This window comes from Doryrhamphus excisus, linkage group LG10 (genome assembly GCF_037039965.1).
Source record: "Doryrhamphus excisus strain RoL-2023G ecotype Guam linkage group LG10, RoL_Dexc_Guam_v1.1, whole genome shotgun sequence".
Lineage (NCBI taxonomy): Eukaryota > Metazoa > Chordata > Actinopteri > Syngnathiformes > Syngnathidae > Doryrhamphus > Doryrhamphus excisus.
Genome location: NC_136366.1, coordinates 13360037 through 13378754, shown reverse-complemented (window position 1 = coordinate 13378754; position 18718 = coordinate 13360037). Strand labels below are relative to the sequence as shown.

The window sequence follows — 18718 nt, the reverse complement described above, 5'->3', positions numbered from 1 at the left end:
ATGATGGCACACTACTTTTGTCTTATACACTTTGTCTTATTTCACCGTAGACGAGGGATTTTCAAGGTCTGGCTCTGGTTTTGCTTTGACACGATCGCGATCCATGACTCCCGCTATCCAAAAACTGGGATGCACTATTTTTTTTGCGGAGTAAACGGCCCGATTATACCGGTGTATATGAGGCGGTTAAACTTCCTGTTGCTTCCTCAATATGTACAGTGTGGAAACTCACTGAATGTTCCGTAGCAAAAAATTGTACGTACTGTTTCACCCTTAGACATTGCAAGTGTCAAACTGAGCAGATGCGGATTAGATGTTTAGTCTGATTAGAGCTTTTATCACAGTGGACATGACCTTGGCTTGCCGGACTATAAATGCTAAAGAATTATAGTCCGATACGCATGGTGTTATTTCCCATGGTTTTTCCTTCCTACCAGTAATTGCCGTTAAAGCCAGTTTCACATGCACACACAGTCACATGCACGCGTGTAGCCTTCTCCCAGGCATGTCATTTCTGGAAAGCACATAGCCTCACAGCTCCACGGATGTTATTTGGTACATAATGAACTTATCAGAATGGGTGTGTGACGTGCCAAGAGGACGTAATGGATGCTAATGATAAGTTTTTGGAAAACAAACAGAAAAGGAACGCTACAAAGACATTAGTCATTATCCTTTTTCGATGAGCCCAAAAGCCCGCCACGTTACAGACATGTGAGCCATCTAATATTCCTGATCCATTTTGTGAAGCACTGTAGACTTTATCCACCATTTTTGCCTTGACTATCTGAGGCCCTGTCTGCATGTGTGAGCTTGCATTTGGAAAAACAACATCTTTTAACATCTAATTTTTTTTTTCCTCTCTGCAGCATCACAACCTCCGCCCCTCTGCCCCATCTGCCTCCTTTACTGTTAACCCCCCACCCCTTCCCTGCAATGCTTCTCTTGTGCTTTATTTCTAAACAAAAAGCAAAAAGGGGTGCAAATATCATCCTGTTTTCCGTCTCTTCTTTTGCTACCATGACCCAAAAATCGACTAAAGGACGGTCTGTGTCGCTTTAAAACACCAATTCCCTCTACTGCACAAGCTCATTGTGGTCGCCTCAACACATGATCATGTGTGCTGCTTCTTCTGTATCATATCTCTTAGCTTACAGGCCTGGAGACACACACACACATTCACAAACACACACACACACACACCCTCTACTTGTCCTTCATGAGCTAAATACAGGATTTAAGCACAGTGATGTTGCAAAAGCATCCCATCAGGACTTTGGTGGAGTCAAATAGCAAGGATAGCACTGGATAGCAGGGTGATTGGAGGAGGGGGGGGCGACCAAGCGGGCTGCCTTGGTGGCATCACCATCATCATCATTTTTTTTTGTCTCCCCCACCAAAGAGTCCGTTCTTTTGTGTCCCAAATCCACCTCAGCTATGGCGCACGGTGTGAAGAAGTAGTTATGCTTACCGTGTTCACAAGCCAGCATCCGTTTACAAAGAATACCGCAGATGAGCGAGGGATAGAGCAAGCTGCTCTGAGCAAATCCACCCTTTAATCCTTCATCTTCATATCTTCCTCACACACACACACACACATAAACACATCTCACTGTATTTTCTTTATAAAATGTCTGTATCCTCTCCTTGTTTGCTCCAAGGCAGTTGAGACACTGCAGCGATGGGGGTGGAGGGCGTGTATATGTGTGTGTGTGTGTGTGTGTGTGTGTGCAGGGCAAAAATGGAGGGAGGAGCCAGCAGCAGCAGCAGGGATAGAGAGAGGGAGAGAGAGAGAAAAGGGGAAGTGGTCGGGATTAAATCATGAGAGAATGTGAAAGGGGAGCATCCATGATGTGTATATCATACTACAGTAATGATTCTCCATTAAGGATGCTGAGCCCCTCCTGGCGTCAATGGAGGTGTGTGTGCTCGTGTAGGATGAAGGTGTGCATCGCTTCTGATTTCATTAATGACGGGGAAAAAAACAAAGAGAGGGAGGGCAGGAGGGAAGGGAGGTGAGTGATGACGACAACAGAAGGAGGGAGGGGTTGGACGATGGTGTAATGTGCTGTTTCCGTGCCAACTGTCTCCGTGACAGTGTGGGACCACTTTCTTTATTGCTATTGGTTGAAAAGCAGGAAGTAATAGAAGGCTGTGTTCTACAGGGTGTGAATGGGTGGTTCTTTTCTTTGTCTTGTGGTTCCGTACAAAAATTCAAATAATAAAAAAACTTTGTCGCCATTTGCTGGTATTTTTGCCATGGCAATAAAGAACTCTTGCATAAAGATTTCATTGGGCAGCTTTTATGACTAACTTTTACTATTACATAATATTTCACAAAAAGCCGCAAAAATATTAATTCATTCATTTTCTACCGCTTATGCTCATGAGGGTTGCGGGGGTGCTGGAGCCTATCCCAGCTGTCTTCGGGCGAGAGGCAGGGTTCACCCCGGACTGGTTGCCAGCCAATCACAGGGCACATATAGACAAACAACCATTCACACTCACAACTGCAAAATATACTAGAATAAAATACTGTAAAATGTACACACGGTAGAGATTAGAGCATTTCTGATACATCTTCAAACAACCATTCACACTCACATTCATACCTATGGACAATTTGGAGTCGCCAAATTAACCTAGCATGTTTTTGGAATGTGGGAGGAAACCGGAGTACCCGGAGAAAACCCACGCATGCACGGGGAGAACATGCAAACTCCACACAGAGATGGCCGAGGTTGGAATTGAACTCGGGACTCCTAGCTGTGAGGCCTGCACACTAACCACTCAACGAACATGCAATCTAAAACATAACATTCATTCATTCATTTTCTACCGCTTATCCTCACAAGGGTTGCAGGGTTGCTGGAGCCTATCCCAGCTGTCGTCGGGCAGGAGACGGTGTACACCCTGAACTGGTCGCCAGCCAATCACAGGGCACATATAGACAAACAACCATTCACACTCACAGCCGCAAAATATACTAGAATAAAATACTGTAAAATGTACACAGGGGAGAGATTAGAGCACTTATGATACATTTTCTCTTATATAGTTGTCATTTTTTATGCTCTTTTGCATATTTAAACACCCCAGAAGTCATTTTAACCTAACCATGAATGCACCCATAATTTGAGCCCCCCCCCCTACTGGACATCAAAGTTTAGTGCAAGTGCATTGCAAGTATTGCAAAGCATGCTGGGAAGCCGAGAAGTACTCCCAGGCAACGGGAGTGATGCCAGCTCCCAGAATGCCTTTTTGAGTCCCTGCTTGCTAAATAAAGAGCATCTTCTTTTGGGCAATATAATACAGTGCATCCGGAAAGTATTCACAGCGCTTCACTTTTTCTACATTTTGTCATGTTACAGCCTCATTCCAAACTGAATTAAATTAATCTCTTACCTCAAAATTCTACACAAAATACTCCATTATGACAATGTGAAAAAAGGTTTTTTTGACATGTTTTGAATTTATTAAAAATAGAAAACAAAAAAATCACATTTACATAAGTATTCACAGCCTTTGCTTAATACTTTGTTGATCCACCTTTGGCAGCAATTACAGCCTCAAGTCTTTTTTAATATGATCCCACAAGTTTAGCACACCTATCTTTAGGCAGTTTTGCCCATTCTTCTTTGCAATAAGTCTCAAGCTCCATCAGGTTGGATGGGAGACGTCTGTGCACAGCCATTTTCAGATCTCTCCAGAGATGTTCGATCGGATTCAAGTCTGGACTCTGGCTGGGCCACTCCAGGACATTCATGGAGTGGTTCTGAAGCCAGTCTTTTGAGATCTTGGCTGTGTGCTAACGTCTATATGGTCAAGGTACATGACCAGTCTACTGAGGTCAAGAGCGCTCTGGAGCAGGTTTTCATCCAGGATATCTCTATATATTGCTGCATTCATTTTCCTTCTATCCTGACTAGTCTGCCAGTTCCTGCTGCTGAAAAACATCCCCACAGCATGATGCTGCCACCACCATGCTTCACTGTAGGGATGGTATTGGCCTGGTGATGAGCAGTGCCTGGTTTCCTCCAAACATGGCGCCTGGCATTCACACCTTCACAAGAGTTCAATCTTTGTCTCATCAGACCAGAGAATTTTGTTTCTCATGGTCTGAGAGTCATTCAGGTGCTTTTTGGCAAATTCCAGACGGGCTGCCATGTTCCTTTTACTAAGGAGTGGCTTTCGTCTGGCCACTCTACCATACAGGCCTGATTGGTGGATTGCTGCAGAGATGGTTGTCCTTCTGGAAGGCTCTCCTCTCTCCACAGAGGAACGCTGGAGCTCTGACAGAGTGACCATCGGGGCCTTGGTCACCTCCCTGACTAAGGCCCTTCTTACCCGATCGCTCAGTTTAGAAGGCCGGCCAGCTCTAGGAAGAGTCCTGGTGGTTCCAAACGTCTTCCATTTACGAATAATGGAGGCCACTGTGCTCATTGGGACCTTCAAAGCAGCAGAAATGTTTCTGTATCCTTCCCCAGATTTGTGCCTCAAGACAATCCTGTCTCGCAGGTCTACAGACAGTTCTTTTGACTTCATGCTTGGTGTTTGTGCTCTGACATGCACAGTCAACTGTGGGACCTTATATAGACAGTTATTATATTTCCAAATCATGTCCAATCAACTGAATTTACTGCAGGTGGACTCCAATTAAGCTGTAGAAAGATCTCAAGGATGATCAGTGGAAAAAAGATGCACCTGAGCTCAATTTCGAGCTTCATGGCAAAGGCTGTGAATACTTATGTAAATGTGATTTCTTAGTTTTCTATTTTTAATAAATTCAAAAAAAGTCAAAAAAAAAAAACTTTTTCACATTGTCATAATGGAGTATTTTGTGTAGAATTTTGAGGTAAGGGATTCTATTAATACAATTTGGAATGAGGCTGTAACATGACAAAATGTGGAAAAAGTGAAGCGCTGTGAATACTTTCTGGATGCACTGTATATGATATGGGGCAGCACGGCGGACGAGTGGTTAGCGCGCAGACGTCACAGTTAGGAGACCAGGGTTCAATCCCACCCTCGGCCATCTCTGTGTGGAGTTTGCATGTTCTACCCGTGCATGCGTGGGATTTCTCTGGGTACTGGGTACCCACATTCCAAAAACATGCTAGGTTAATTGGCGACTCCAAATTGTCCATAGGTATGAATGTGAGTGTGAATGGTTGTTTGTCTATATGTGCCCTGTGATTGGCTGGCGACCAGTCCAGGGTGTACCCCATCTCTCGCCCGAAGACAGCTGGGATAGGCTCCAGCACCCCCGCGACCCTCGTGAGGAAAAGCGGTAGAAAATGAATGAATGAATGATAATTCAGACTCTGAATATTCCAATCCACATGACTAATTATTCAACATGGTTATAGATTAATTTGTGGTGTAATTTAGAAAATACAAAGTCACCTGGGATAGGCTCCACCTCACTTCCAACCCGAAAGAGTACAAGCGGTATAGAAAATGGATTCAATTCACGCCCATTCTCTTCTTGTGAACTCACATAAAGTGAAGCAGAGAGAGAGAGAGGGGAAAAAATCCCCAAGGACTGGCTAACATGCGTGTGTGGTATAATGAAATTTCCTGGACACCAACCACAGCGTCACGAGCTGTGGGCTAATGAATCGGCAATGCAAGAGCACATCTGGTGAGGGATGAGCAACTTCTCACAACCGTCAGATGACTCTCTCAAATCCAGTCAGTGCAAGCAAGTGGTTTGTTTTTCATCCAGTCGGACCATTCCTGCCTTAACGACAGTAATGCTCTTTTATGATAGGTATTCATTTAACCATATATTCATTATTGTTGTCATTTGCAATGTTGTACAACTGCCAACTCATGTGGCTTAATATTGGAAGCAGCTGCCACTATGATGCATGCAGTACAGTACAGTTCCTCCCAGTAATATTAGATTTTTACCTTATTTTTATATTAAATTATGAAAAAGTGTAATTTTGTGGACTGGGTTGACATAAAATATGAAAACTGTTAATGTTTTGTATCATTTCACCGAATGACCATAATAATTTCCTTCCTCCTAATGCAGGGGTCTCAAACTCAATTTACCTGGGGGCCACTGGAGCTAGGGTCTGGGAGAGGCTGGGCCGCATCAGTTTTTCCAAAAAAAAAAAAAACAAAACGCATTTATTAAAAACAGAAAAATATACAAACTTTTTCAGTGCTTTGGTTCTGATTTTCTACAATAAAAGCTCTGATAAAACATTCCACTGTTCTCAAATATCTTAATTTGTATTTTTCTGCACAAAATAAGATGAAAAATAAATAAACAAGTCAAGAATAAAGAAAATCAATCAGTAATAAATAAATATAATAATAATAATAAAACGGCAAATAATAAAAACTTAAGAAACCACATATAGTTGGTGGGTAGACAAATTATTTTTTTCAGATTAAAATGAACAAAGCATTATTAGAGCCCTGTAGACATGACAAAACACGACTATAGTCACATTTATACTTTTTTTATTTACAACATATTGCGCAACTGCCGGGTCTTGAGACACATGCTAACTCGCAAACGAGAGCTAGCGACCTAAACGGTAGCCTTCAAGTTATTTCCTTTAAACTTAAATAGCCAAAAACTTACCCCTTCCGCACGGATAGGGAGGATAACTATTAACAGTTATTTAACCTTTAACATGAACATTAATCAAACGTAATAATTTTTTCTGGGTACATGATACCATACAGCATCCATATCAAACTTGCGCGGGCCGCACTAACATTAAACTTTCATATCAAGGCCAAACTAGTGTCCTGCGGGCCACATTTGGCCCACGGGCCGCGTGTTTGAGACCCCTGTCCTAATGCCTCAGGTAAAACAATGTTTTGTCTGTGCAAGCACAAAACGTAAATAAATGGCTATAACTATACTGTAATTAGATCATTTACGGTAAGGTAATTGGTTCGCTAGGTACTTTGCGATGTGGTCCACAGGCCAAGAAGGCACACACCTTCAATTTCAGTGCAGCACAGCACATTACTGCCACCTACAGGACTGGAGAGGAACAGCATCAGCTGCTGTATCACGATTCTTTTAATGGTAATTTCCATTTTTAGTCCCTGAGGGGAGGTTTGTGTTAAGAACAATAACAAAGCCTTGTGCACTTGACAAAACTATGACATTGAAGAGACATAATGTTTGAGTGCAGAAGTGTGTAGATTGTGCAAGTGTAATGTTATGGAAGCTTTAAAAACGAGTAACAGTGATATCGAACAAGTTGGAGCTGTTCATTTCCAAGTGGTCTGTTTATTATGATGATTTCAGCGTTTAATGACATGTCTCCTTTAAGGCCCACAAGGAGATCTTTTAGCTCAAGCAAACCCATTGAAAGTCAATTATAGTAATGCTCTTTTTATTATACTTGAACTTGTATTGTAATGAGATAGGACATTTTTTGGTACATCATCATCCCGGCATGCCCTTGTTCTCTTCATTTCTTTCCAAAGATGTTCTCTGCCAGGGCCTCATGACCCACCCCTCCTATCTCCCTCAACATTTTCACTCTCCATAAGCATCACCGTTCTTTTTTTTTTGTCTCTCCCAGATTGTCTGTGTGCCTCTCCCAGCTTCCTGTCTCCCTAATCCTTAATCCTGTGGAAATCGCTCAGGCAGAATGAGCCAGCTTTGATCAGGCTCTCATATCAGGCGTGCTAACAGTGTCTGCACACCCGGATCCCACAGAACCCTGGAGCCCAAAAGGTTGGTGGTGGTGAGGGGCCCAGGGGGAGCACAGGGGTCTTCAAACAGATGTGGAAGACTCACCGGGTTTTGTCGCTATGATTTAACTACAGTTTCCCACGACTTTTATTATTCAATGGACATTGTAAAACGTTATCTCAACTGAACCGAGTACACGATTTAGCCGGAGGCATAAAGAGGTGATGATGCAATTCCACAACAGAAGAGACCAAAAAAACATCCACAAGGTGCCAGAAAAGGGTAGAAACTAACTTTTTTTTTAATGAAAGATATTTCTTTTGGTATATACCATGTCTGCATAGCCCAAGAACACAATATTGTGTGTGCCTTGAAAAATCAATCAGAATCGTCCAAAAATTGAATTAGTTAAATATTCACGCTTTGAACACAATCTGGTCACTGTCACTGTGACGTGTACTCACTGTGTTGCTACTCAGTCCTGAGAGATATTGTAAGCAAATATAAGCCAAATTCGTGTCAAAAATGAGGATAAGGAAATATCATCAGGTCAGAAACAGCATCCGTTGTAGAACAACCAGGTTTAGAGACAGCTACTTCCCCCTGGCCATCAGACTGCTGAATGCCAAATAAGCCCCTCTACCTGCCCACACGCACACGCAAAACTGAAATTATTATTTTTTCTAAATTATTTAAATTATTTGTACAAATTACTGTTTACGCTGTACATTGTTCATATTTGATGTCATCTATTTATTCCCCACATTATTATTTATTATTTATTATTTATTATTTATTATTTATTATTTATTATTTATTGTTTATTATTTATTATTTATTATTTATTATTTATTATTTATTATTTATTATTTATTATTTATTATTTATTATTTATTATTTATTATTTATTATTTATTATTTATTATTTATTATTACATGGGAGCCAGGCAAAGACATTTCATTGGCAATTTCACTGCTGTGTTATTGTGCAATGACAATAAAGAAAGTCATATCAATTGAGGTGAGGAAGGCTTAGGCATGAATGCGTTTATTTACAGCACCTTGGATTTCATTTGGAATAAACAGTAGGATACAATGAAGTGCCTACTGAATTATTAACAAGGCAGTCTGTGAACATTATAGTATGCTGTATGCACATGTCTGCCTCAATACAATGCATGCTATTTGTATAGGAGGGCGATGTTTGAGCTCAAACAAAAATCCTCAAGGTCACAAAATCAGATGCAAAGTGAGTGTTTGTACCGAAAAGCAGTCACTATCAGAAAAAATAAATAACTCGGTGCTTGTGAATGCATGCAGCAAAGCAACTGAATCATAATCTAATCAACAAAATTCAACACTTGCATCTGCATGACAGGTTGTTTGTTTGTCCTTAGATGTCTTTAGTTCTGGTTTTTCATGCTCTTATGTTCTTATAGTTTGTTTCATGCTTTTCACTGATCTTTTACGTTCCTGCTTCTGTCTGTTCCTGTCTGTCTGGCTACTCCACAGAAGATATTGGCAAGCCAACAGAAAAAGACGCTGGTCACATGATGTGCAACAAATACTGACAGTGTAGTCTGTCGGTCTGTTTAATCAGCTCAGAAGTGGAATCAGGTGCTTTAAATCATCCTGAGAAATGAAGCGTTTTTGCCATAACGAGATGTGTCGTGGCTGCACGGTGGACGAGTGGTTAGTGCACAGGCCTCACAGCTAGGAGACCCGGGTTCAATTCCACCTTCGGCGATCTCTGTGTGGAGTTTGTATGCGTGGGTTTTCTCCGGGTACTCCGGTTTCCTCCCACATTCCAAAAACATGCTAGGTTAATTGGTGACTCCAAATTGTCCATATGTATGAATGTGAGTGTGAATGGTTGTTTGTCTATATGTGCCCTGTGATTGGCTGGCCACCAGTCCAGGGTGTACACCGCCTGCTGCCCGACGACAGCTGGGATAGGCTCCAGCAACCCTGCGACCCTTGTGAGGATAAGCGGTAGAAAATGAATGAATGAAAGTTAGGTTTTAGATGTTAGTTGAGTGGTTAGTGCGCAGGCCTCACAGCTAGGAGACCCAAGTTCAATTCCAACCTCGGCCATCTCTGTGTGGAGTTTGCATGTTCTCCCCGTGCATGCGTGGGTTTTCTCCGGGTACTCCGGTTTCCTCCAACATTCCAAAAACATGCTAGGTTAATTGGCGACTCCAAATTGTCCATAGGTATGAATGTGAGTGTGAATGGTTGTTTGTCTATATGTGCCCTGTGATTGGCTGGCAACCAGTCCAGGGTTTGCCCTGCCTCTCACCCGACGACAGCTGGGATAGGCTTCAGCACACCCTGCAAACCTCGTGAGGATAAGCGGTAGAAAATGAATGAATGAATATATAAATACTATTTTCCCATAGGAAGTAGAAATAATTCATACCAAAGTGAAACTGCTGCCATCGTTATACATTTAACTAACTGGACAGGCAAAGTTTCAATTTTTCTTAACCATCGTTCTTAACCATCACACAAGTTCATCAGTTAAAATTATGACCAGAAAAATTACATTCTCCCTACAAAGTTAAGATCGTGTATTTATTTTTTGTTTTTATGCTTGTTGCTGTTATTGTTGCTAAGTTCTAATATTATTAAATATACTGTATGGCCTTCCTCTGCTGCTGATTAAACACTGACATCTTGTGGTCACATGTGGACACACAGTCTGGCATTTCAATTATGTGTATGTGGAACAAAGAACACATTGAAGTACATCACGTCTACAGTTCAACCTGTCAGAAATTCTACCCCTTTTTCATATCTCAGCAATTACTGACAATTTGTTCATCCATCCATCCATTTTTTACCGCTTATTCTCTCTATGGGTCGCGGTTATGCTGGAGCCTATCCCAACTGTCTACGGGCGAGAGGCGGGGTACACCCTGGGTCACAGGGCACATATAGACAAATATTTGTTCACTTCCTGTATTTAACATGTACCAGGTTACTAATTGTGTAATATGGAGAAAAGAATAACAGTGTATAACAGTAATGTTATAGGTGACATAATGCTGTAATAATAAGATAACTGCTATGACTAAACAACTGAATAGTTAAAAATAGAAATGATACCCCATAACCTATGTCAATGTGTTTGTGTTTTAAATATCTTACCCTTTGTAACAGAGAGTGTGTCTGTTTGTTTAGAGTTGACGGGTGACACTGGGAGAACTGGAAGTTTATTCTGGTGTCCCATCTGTACTTTAAAGAGGTTGATGCCCCAACCTTCTCCTGTGTCCACGGTAGAACCAGTTTTTCTACCCTCTCACTCCACAGTAGGCGGGGTTCTCCTGTACCACTGGCAGGTTTTGTGCCACAAAGGTACTGGACCTTAAAGTTTATTTGTGCTTCAATGTTTTCCGAATACATGCTATATATATACTGTATATGTAGTGTACTAGTAAATACTGTAGTATGTGTGAAGCTGTTGTTTCTGAGAACAGATTGAACATAATCTGCAAGAAAAGCAGCTCTCTGTAGACTTCCGTAATCCCTCGCACTCTTTGGTTGCTTAGAGGGAATCCCACTGACCTCTTTCTAAACCCTAATGCAATCTTTGTCCCACAGGAGAGAGAGACAGAGACATCTCATATTTGCCCCCACTAAGACCTAATAGAGAAGTTTGTTTTTTGTAAAGCCACACTATTCACTCCACTGTGCATACAACCTAAAGCAGATAATCATTTAACCATCGTAGTATAGGGAAACCTAATTTTTCTCAAGATAATTCAAGTAGGGCGGGTCAGCCTAAAAAGCTTTAGGGGCCGTATAATTGTGATGCGGTACCATGTAATGTGATCATTATCAGCCTGGTCATGTGATTGTATTACTTTAAAATTATTGGTAGATTCGTTAGATGTAGTGATTTACGATGCTTACTTTCCCCACTTTGACCTTTTTCTGATGAGAGGTTCTCGCCGAAAAAGGCAAAAAAAATGTGCAGATATATATCCCTTGAATACTGTGACTTGTGTACACTTCCTAGAAACCACATGTCTCATGAGCAACTTGTTGAAATGCAAAAAGACTACAAAATAGGTAATTTTAATAACCAGTTAAACCATCACAAAGAGTTGACCTTTCCACTATACTAAGATGACTAACTTGCTGCGTCTGTGCATCAACATGCTTTGTAATGCAAGGCCGTCATGTATAGAGAGGGATGAATGAATGTTGAGAAGTATTTACTATATAGTGTTATTTCAGTTAGTACCATTGAGCTTTGCTCTGTAGCCTTATTGGCTGAGGTAAGTCCATCCATCCATCTTCCATGCCGCTTTTCCTCACTGGGGTCGCGGGGACACTTTCTTGCCAGAAAACATGTGGCCAGCCAATCGGAGGGCACATATAGACAAACAACCATTCACACTCACATATAGAAAAATTGTGTTAATGGATGGAAAACTAACCAAAATATGCAAACACATCAATTATATTTCAGAGGTCCCAATCGAAATTTTGCGTCAATCATGACAGGATGCACAAAAAAGTCTAAAGAACCGAAATTCCAAAATGAACAGGAAGTCAGCCATTTTTGTCTGCAAATTTGGGTTCAAAAACAAGAGTTTGTATTCCAACAAACTTTGATCAAATAAGCCCAATGGATAATCATCAGACACTATACAGATGCGCAATGATCAATTGTGAAGGATTTTAGGCTGGTCCATAGGATGTAGGCGCCACATTTCAACCAACCTTTACGTTTTGATTCTAACATTTCTTTGAACGTTGAACAAAACTGTAAACGTTAATAACTCGGCTCCACAAGGTCAGATCTATATCATAATTGGCACATATCATCAAGACAACACCTTGCTGACCCTGCAGACCGCCGACTTGCATGAACCCTGAGTTGGACGGGGGTGCGAGGGCCCATATAACTGTGCTTGCAACTTTAATTTGCATTTGTTTCTGAATTGATCTAACCCAGTGACAAGCCATGCAATCATACCTGGGTCAGTTGGGACTTGAAGAGACTCAATCCACCTCTTAATAGCGCCACACATTCATACCTATGGACACTTTGGTTGTTTTTCCCCTGATCAAAAGCCCAAATCTACTCAAAATTCAAATTTTCTGTCAGGCATTCACGCGGTCATTCCCTCCTAGCTAAGAAGCTTTCTCTTCTTGAACGTGATCGGATCTTCGTGCTGCATAAACATGGCAGAACGCCATTGCTGCTGGAGTTGGACACAGTGAGACAGTTACTCTACATTTTTAAAAGACCCTCAGCGTTACGGAACAAAAAACACCTCTCGCTGATCTGAAGGACCTGATTGGCTGTCTGTCAATACACAGGGAGGTCCTTGACCTAAATGAAGACCCTTACTGGTGCCGACTGCAGTGCAATAACCATCAGAAGGGTTTCAACGAATTCAAAGACCTCGTCTCCTTCAATGTCACTGAACTGCCCATTTTTACTTTACCAGGGAGCATCAAACATGGAACATTGAAAGGTTGGAAAAAAATGCCAGATGGCTTCTAACGTTACTGGCATGATAAGGAGATCCGCCTAAGATGTTTTCTACCCGGCACAGTGGAGGGGGGGTCCATCATGATCTGGGGTGCTTTTTCTCTTTTGGACGTTCCCTTGATATAAATCACATATAGTGAACATTTGGGGATGGATGGTAAGGGACGTTTATAAAACTGGCCATCAGTTCCAGATAGGTGATGCCCTTCATGGAGCCATCTTCACCACTTGGAGCAATGTAGCCATCTGGAAAGACTCGCATCAAGGAAGCCCAAACCAATTTTTGAAGTTATTGTCATTTTTTAAGCGATGGTTTTAAATTATTGATCAGCTGATTCCCTCACGCTGGAGGAATTATGTCTTGGGAACGCCTTGGTATCTTCCCGGTGGAGCTGGAGGAGGTGGCCGGGGACCGGGAAGTCTGGGCTTCCCTACTAAGATTGCTGCCCCCGCTACCCGGACCCGGATAAGCAGAGGAAAATGGATGGATGGATGGATGGATGATGAACACTAGGGTAACAGGGGGTGCTGGAGCCTATCCCAGCTAACTTCGGGCAAGAGGCAGGGTACACACAACAACACTCACATTCATACCTATGGACAATTTGGAGTCGCTAACCTAACATGTTTTTGGAATGTGGGAGGAAACCGGAGTACCTGTGTCTTTGTAACATTTTTCTAAATAATGAATTGTGTGCATGTTTCAGTGTGTAGAAATGACTGTGATAATAAATATCACCAAAATACGTCAAATGTGAATATTTTGTCCATTTGTGCATATTTTGTGCAGCCAGTGAAGCCTTTAGGTGGGTAAAAAGCACACACAATAAGCTTTCCAGTGCTCGTTCTAGTTGCAAAAAAGCCCTCTAAGCGCGCTCATGCACACCACAGCAGGGCGAGTGTGCGCGCTCCCGCGGCTCTAGTCACATACAAAGCCAAACGTCTTCCATAACAGCGAGGGCTGCAGACTTCTTTACCCGGGCACCAGCGCGCTTAATATGGATTTACTGTGGGTGTAGCATCGCTGGCGACCAAGCCTCCTCGGCTGGGGTGACGGCAGGACATTAAGCAGCATAAATAACACCAGTGTTTTTCATTTTTGTTCCAGCTTTGCTTTGTCTTATCCACCAACCCATCACTGCCGTTGAAAGTGCACGACATTCGGATCGTGTGGCTCGGCTCGGCTTAGCTGCCGTCCGTCCGCCGACGGGATGCATCACCATGTTGTCACCGACGAGTAGCTGCTAGGATTGCGAGGGAGGAAAATACGCCTGAAAGCATCCCCCACACTTTCAACCCGAGGACCCCAGCGGGTCGTCACGGAGATCCGAGTCCGTGTGAGAGGCCACTGTTGTCGGCGATATGGCGGAGCAAGGCTACTCATCCTGGTAAGTGAACAGCGAGCTAGTGCCTAGCCTCGGCTACATAGCATTCTCTGCTGTTGTTGCTGCTGCTGCAAATGGCAAGTGCCATTCACGGATAACGCCCCCATTGCAATGCACTGCGTCTCTGTTTCTATTCCCTCGCATTAATATGCCCCAGGCCAACTTAAGAACTAAAAATGTCACGCTTATAAAGCTAAGCTTTTCAAGCTAGCAGCTAAGTGTTGTTAGCTACCAGCGGCCAGCTGATGCTGCTAAGGCCATTCAGCCGAGGTCAATTCCACTGGTGCTATTGTGAGCCACTGCTAACCACCAAGCTAATGTCTTCATAATAACAAACTCTAACTGATTTCATATTTTACATGCCTATTTGTGTTTATGTGTGAGTCGTGTTGTTTTTTTCCTGCTCGGGCACAACAATTGCATGAGGGCGTTAAGCTGATTATGGAAGTTAGCCGTGGACACAAATTAGCTGATGAGGAGGGCCAACCGCTGCTTGCCGCACATAACAATGGCTCTGCTGTGGAGCTAAATGCTAAGCTAGTTCGCCGCTATGTTAATCATGTCCCAACATGACAGCTTCTTTTTTTTGTTGTATTCGTTACTTATATTTGACAGTAGGCAGGTTGACGCACATCTCATTTTAAACAGGTGGGAGAAGCTACAGTTGCATATTGGCACTGGGTGAAGAAGGTGTTGTGATTATTGAGATTAATACTTGACTGAATGTAAGACGACACTACATGCAAGACACTCAATGGACTCATTTGTTAAGGTGGCAATAGTGATAGTCGGGTTGTGAGCAAATAAAAAGTGTATTTAAAACTAGAAATAATAGTTTTAGTGAGTAAATGGATGCTAAAGAGGGTGTAAATAACTGTTAATAACCATATTAAAAAATACTAAATATTTGTCCATGTGAATGTAATGACCTGAAATAACAGTGGGCAAATATTTCACAATAAATGTAAACACTTGGAAATTACATCTAACTATTGAGACTTCAATTGTTCATTGTTCCAAAGTAAAAAAAAAACAAAACATGACATGCATTTAAATATATATATTTTTTAAAGTGCATTTCCTGATGCTCAGCATTGAACCTTGAAAATAATTATTCATTGTGCTGGCATCGATACCATGAATATGAATTTTCGGCATGCATTCCTTTGTTTTTTCACATGAATTTAGTCGTGAAGAGTTCTGTTTTGTGTGCAAGTTCTATTGAGCTTCACATACCCGATGACACACACACACACACACACACACACACACATCAATTCAGTCTCAGCGTCACACATCAGTCACATTCTTTACACCTCCAGGACTTCTTTTGTCACACCATCATCTTTTTGTGTGTTGCCATCAGCAATATTTACTGTCACCAAAAAGAAAGTTGTGCACTTTGCTGGATCTTTGCTTTTGTTTTTATATATATGTTAGATCTATATATGTGTATATATAGATAATGTATGTAGACACGTATAGATTAGGGTTGGGTGGTATTTTTTATGTACCGGTATAGATTCTTCCCATGATAAAAAAAAATGACATACAGGTATTATGAGGAGAGGAGAGAGAACGTCCATGCGTGGAAGTATTTACTCGGCAGGCAGCTCAGTCGTGACACAAAATCATTATTAACACTGAAAATTCCCCTCCCTACCGAAACGGGTTTAATTGACGATAAAACACGACAACAGTTGGCTGAATCTCCTCACTCATGAATGGACGCTAACAGGGGTTAACTTGTGTGGTTGTGTGTGTGTGCGGCTTGGTGAGTATATTTTCACTACGGCTTTAATGTAAGGAACATTTTACAGTGCCCCGTGACGATGTGGAAGTGGAAGAAGCACAGTTATTTTTGAACATAGCTCATCTTTGTCATAAATACACAATCTCCACACACTTCCGTGAGTGTCCTTCAAAATAAGAGCACTGTTGGCCCCATGTCTGCCTTAACAAAACAAGAGTGTCCTGCAAAATATCAATTACATTACATTATGTCATTACATCATTACATATGCACGTCGACCTGCATGGGTGACTACATCTTCATTAATCACAAGCACAGGCATTACAATTTGTTGAATATTTAGTAGTGTGCAGCGCCTGACATTACATTGGAAAAATTACCTAGGTCCATATCGCATCCCATAATATATATAGATAGACAGATATATCTACTATATTGAGGTGTGTGTGTGTCTATAGCTATAATAGTGTGAAAAGGTTTGCCCAGATCATCAAACAAATTTAAGTATTGGTCAATGACAACACAACTGAACACAAAATGCAGTTTTTAAATTAAACCTTATTATTAAGGTTTAAACATATAAACTCCTACATGGCCCTGTGTGGAAAAAGTGATTGCCCCCGAAACCTAATAACTGGTTGGGCCATCCTCAGCAGCAACAACTGCAATCAAGTGTTTGTGATAACTTGACTCTCTTCCAGCGCTGTGGAGGAATTTTGGTTCTTTGGATCTTTGCAGAATTGTTGTCATTCAGTCACATTGGAGGTTTTTCCAGCAGGAAGTGCTCTTATAAGGTCATGCCACAGCATCTCAATAGGATTCAGGTCAGGACTTTGACTAGGCCACTCCAAAGTCTTCATTTTGTTGTTCTTCAGCCAATCAGAGGTGGACTTGCTGGTGTGTTGTGGATCATTGTTGATCACTGCTGCAGAACCCAAGTTGGTTTCAGCTTGAGGTCACCAACAGATGACCCGACATTATCCGTCAGGATTTCTTTTGGTAGAGAGCCTAATTCATGGGTGCATTCATCTCAGCAAGTTTTCCAATTTACCAGCAAAACGGCCCTAGACCATCACGCTGCCACCACCATATTTTACTGTTTGTATGATGCTCTTTTTCTGAAATGTGACATTAATTTTACGCCAGATTTAATGGGACACAAAGGTCTTGGGGATCATGACAGTGTTTTCATGCAAAATTGAGATGAGCTGTAATGTTCTTTTGGGCAGTTTTGCCCAGTGTCTTTCTTATGGTTGTTGTAGGATGTTTTGTAACCTCTTGGATCAGTCGTCGCTGCCTTCTTGGGGTCATTTTGGTTGGCCAGCCACTGCTGGGAAGCGTCACCGCTCTTCCATATTTTGGATAATGGCTCTTGCTGTGGTTCACTAGAGTCCCGAAGCGTTATAAATAGAAAATAATGCATTTAATTGAAAAAGTGCATTTTGTGTTGTCGTTGACTAATATTTAAATTTGTTTGATCTGAAATATTTCAGTGTGACAAAAGTGCAAAAAATCAGGGCGGGGGAAAACACTTTTTAGCACCAAAGTGTGTATGACACGCAATTAGGCACAGGCCGGTTACTGGTTTTAAGGTATATTTTTCCTGATTTTTGCCTTGTTAGCATTTACTGGTGCCGGTATGGCCATGTGGTTGTCAGAGGATTGCTGAGACTGTTTCTTTTCTGCATTCTCTGCCTCTGAATCCTTTGCAAATACAAAATCTGTCCAGACGTAAAAACTTGTTCTTCTCAGGAACGCTGTTTGCCGATGTGCCGCCATGTTTTTACCAGGCACACATTTCAAACTGTGCATGTGCATCCTCTTGCTTCTGTAGGAATTGCACTTATAAAACTGCTGTTTCAGTCATGGTTTTATAATATAAATTTGAAAAGTCAGGCTTTACCGTGGTTAATCATTAATACCAGTAATCGTTATAGTATCCTACAGCTGGATACACTCAAATATGAGACAGGCTTAAGCATTTTATTCTTTGTTTGCATTGGCATAGTTTTGTTCAATATCTCCTGGCAGTTTACTTTGGTGTTGTGTCTGCACATAAAGATCTCAAACATGCATACACACAAGTTGCTGACATGATTGACAGCAGATAAACACTGTAGTTGTAAATAGTATTTATATGAATGAATGACCTTGTCACTTTTACAGCGGTACAAGCGAATTGTGCTAGCACCCGTACATACATATATAATATGACTGGGGCAGACAGGACAGGATGACTGGGCGGGAAAAAAAAAGAATTCCAAACTATGGGACTATGGGAGAGTACAGGATGGGGGGGGGGGGTCTGCAACAAATTAGCACATTCGTGTGTGCTTCCTGTAGGCTGGTGTGATATTAGATCAGATCAGAGCAATAGAATATAGCAATAGAAG

The 18718-nt window shown here is 41.7% G+C and overlaps 2 protein-coding genes across 5 annotated transcripts in view; one reads left to right on the top strand and one right to left on the bottom strand.

Annotated features, from left to right (window-relative positions):
• gnaz (guanine nucleotide binding protein (G protein), alpha z polypeptide) overlaps positions 1-1719 on the bottom strand; it is a 28415-nt gene extending 26696 nt beyond the window's left edge. Inside the window, exon 1 of the mRNA XM_058064399.2 lies at positions 1472-1719. The gene's annotated coding sequence lies outside the window, so the exon portion shown is untranslated. The remainder of the gene's footprint in view (positions 1-1471) is intronic.
• Positions 1-18718, top strand: part of sppl3 (signal peptide peptidase 3) — a 51068-nt gene that overhangs the window by 12128 nt on the left and 20222 nt on the right. The window contains exons 2-3 of one of the 4 annotated variants that reach the window (XM_078794167.1): positions 7566-7720; positions 14296-14575. In XM_078794167.1, the coding sequence (XP_078650293.1) occupies positions 14550-14575 (26 nt within the window). In that variant the 5' untranslated portion in view covers positions 7566-7720; positions 14296-14549. Of the gene's footprint in view, positions 1-7565; positions 7721-14013; positions 14576-18718 lie in introns of those variants that run through there. The other 3 variants (XM_058064398.2, XM_078794168.1, XM_058064394.2) reach the window with 3 other exon arrangements.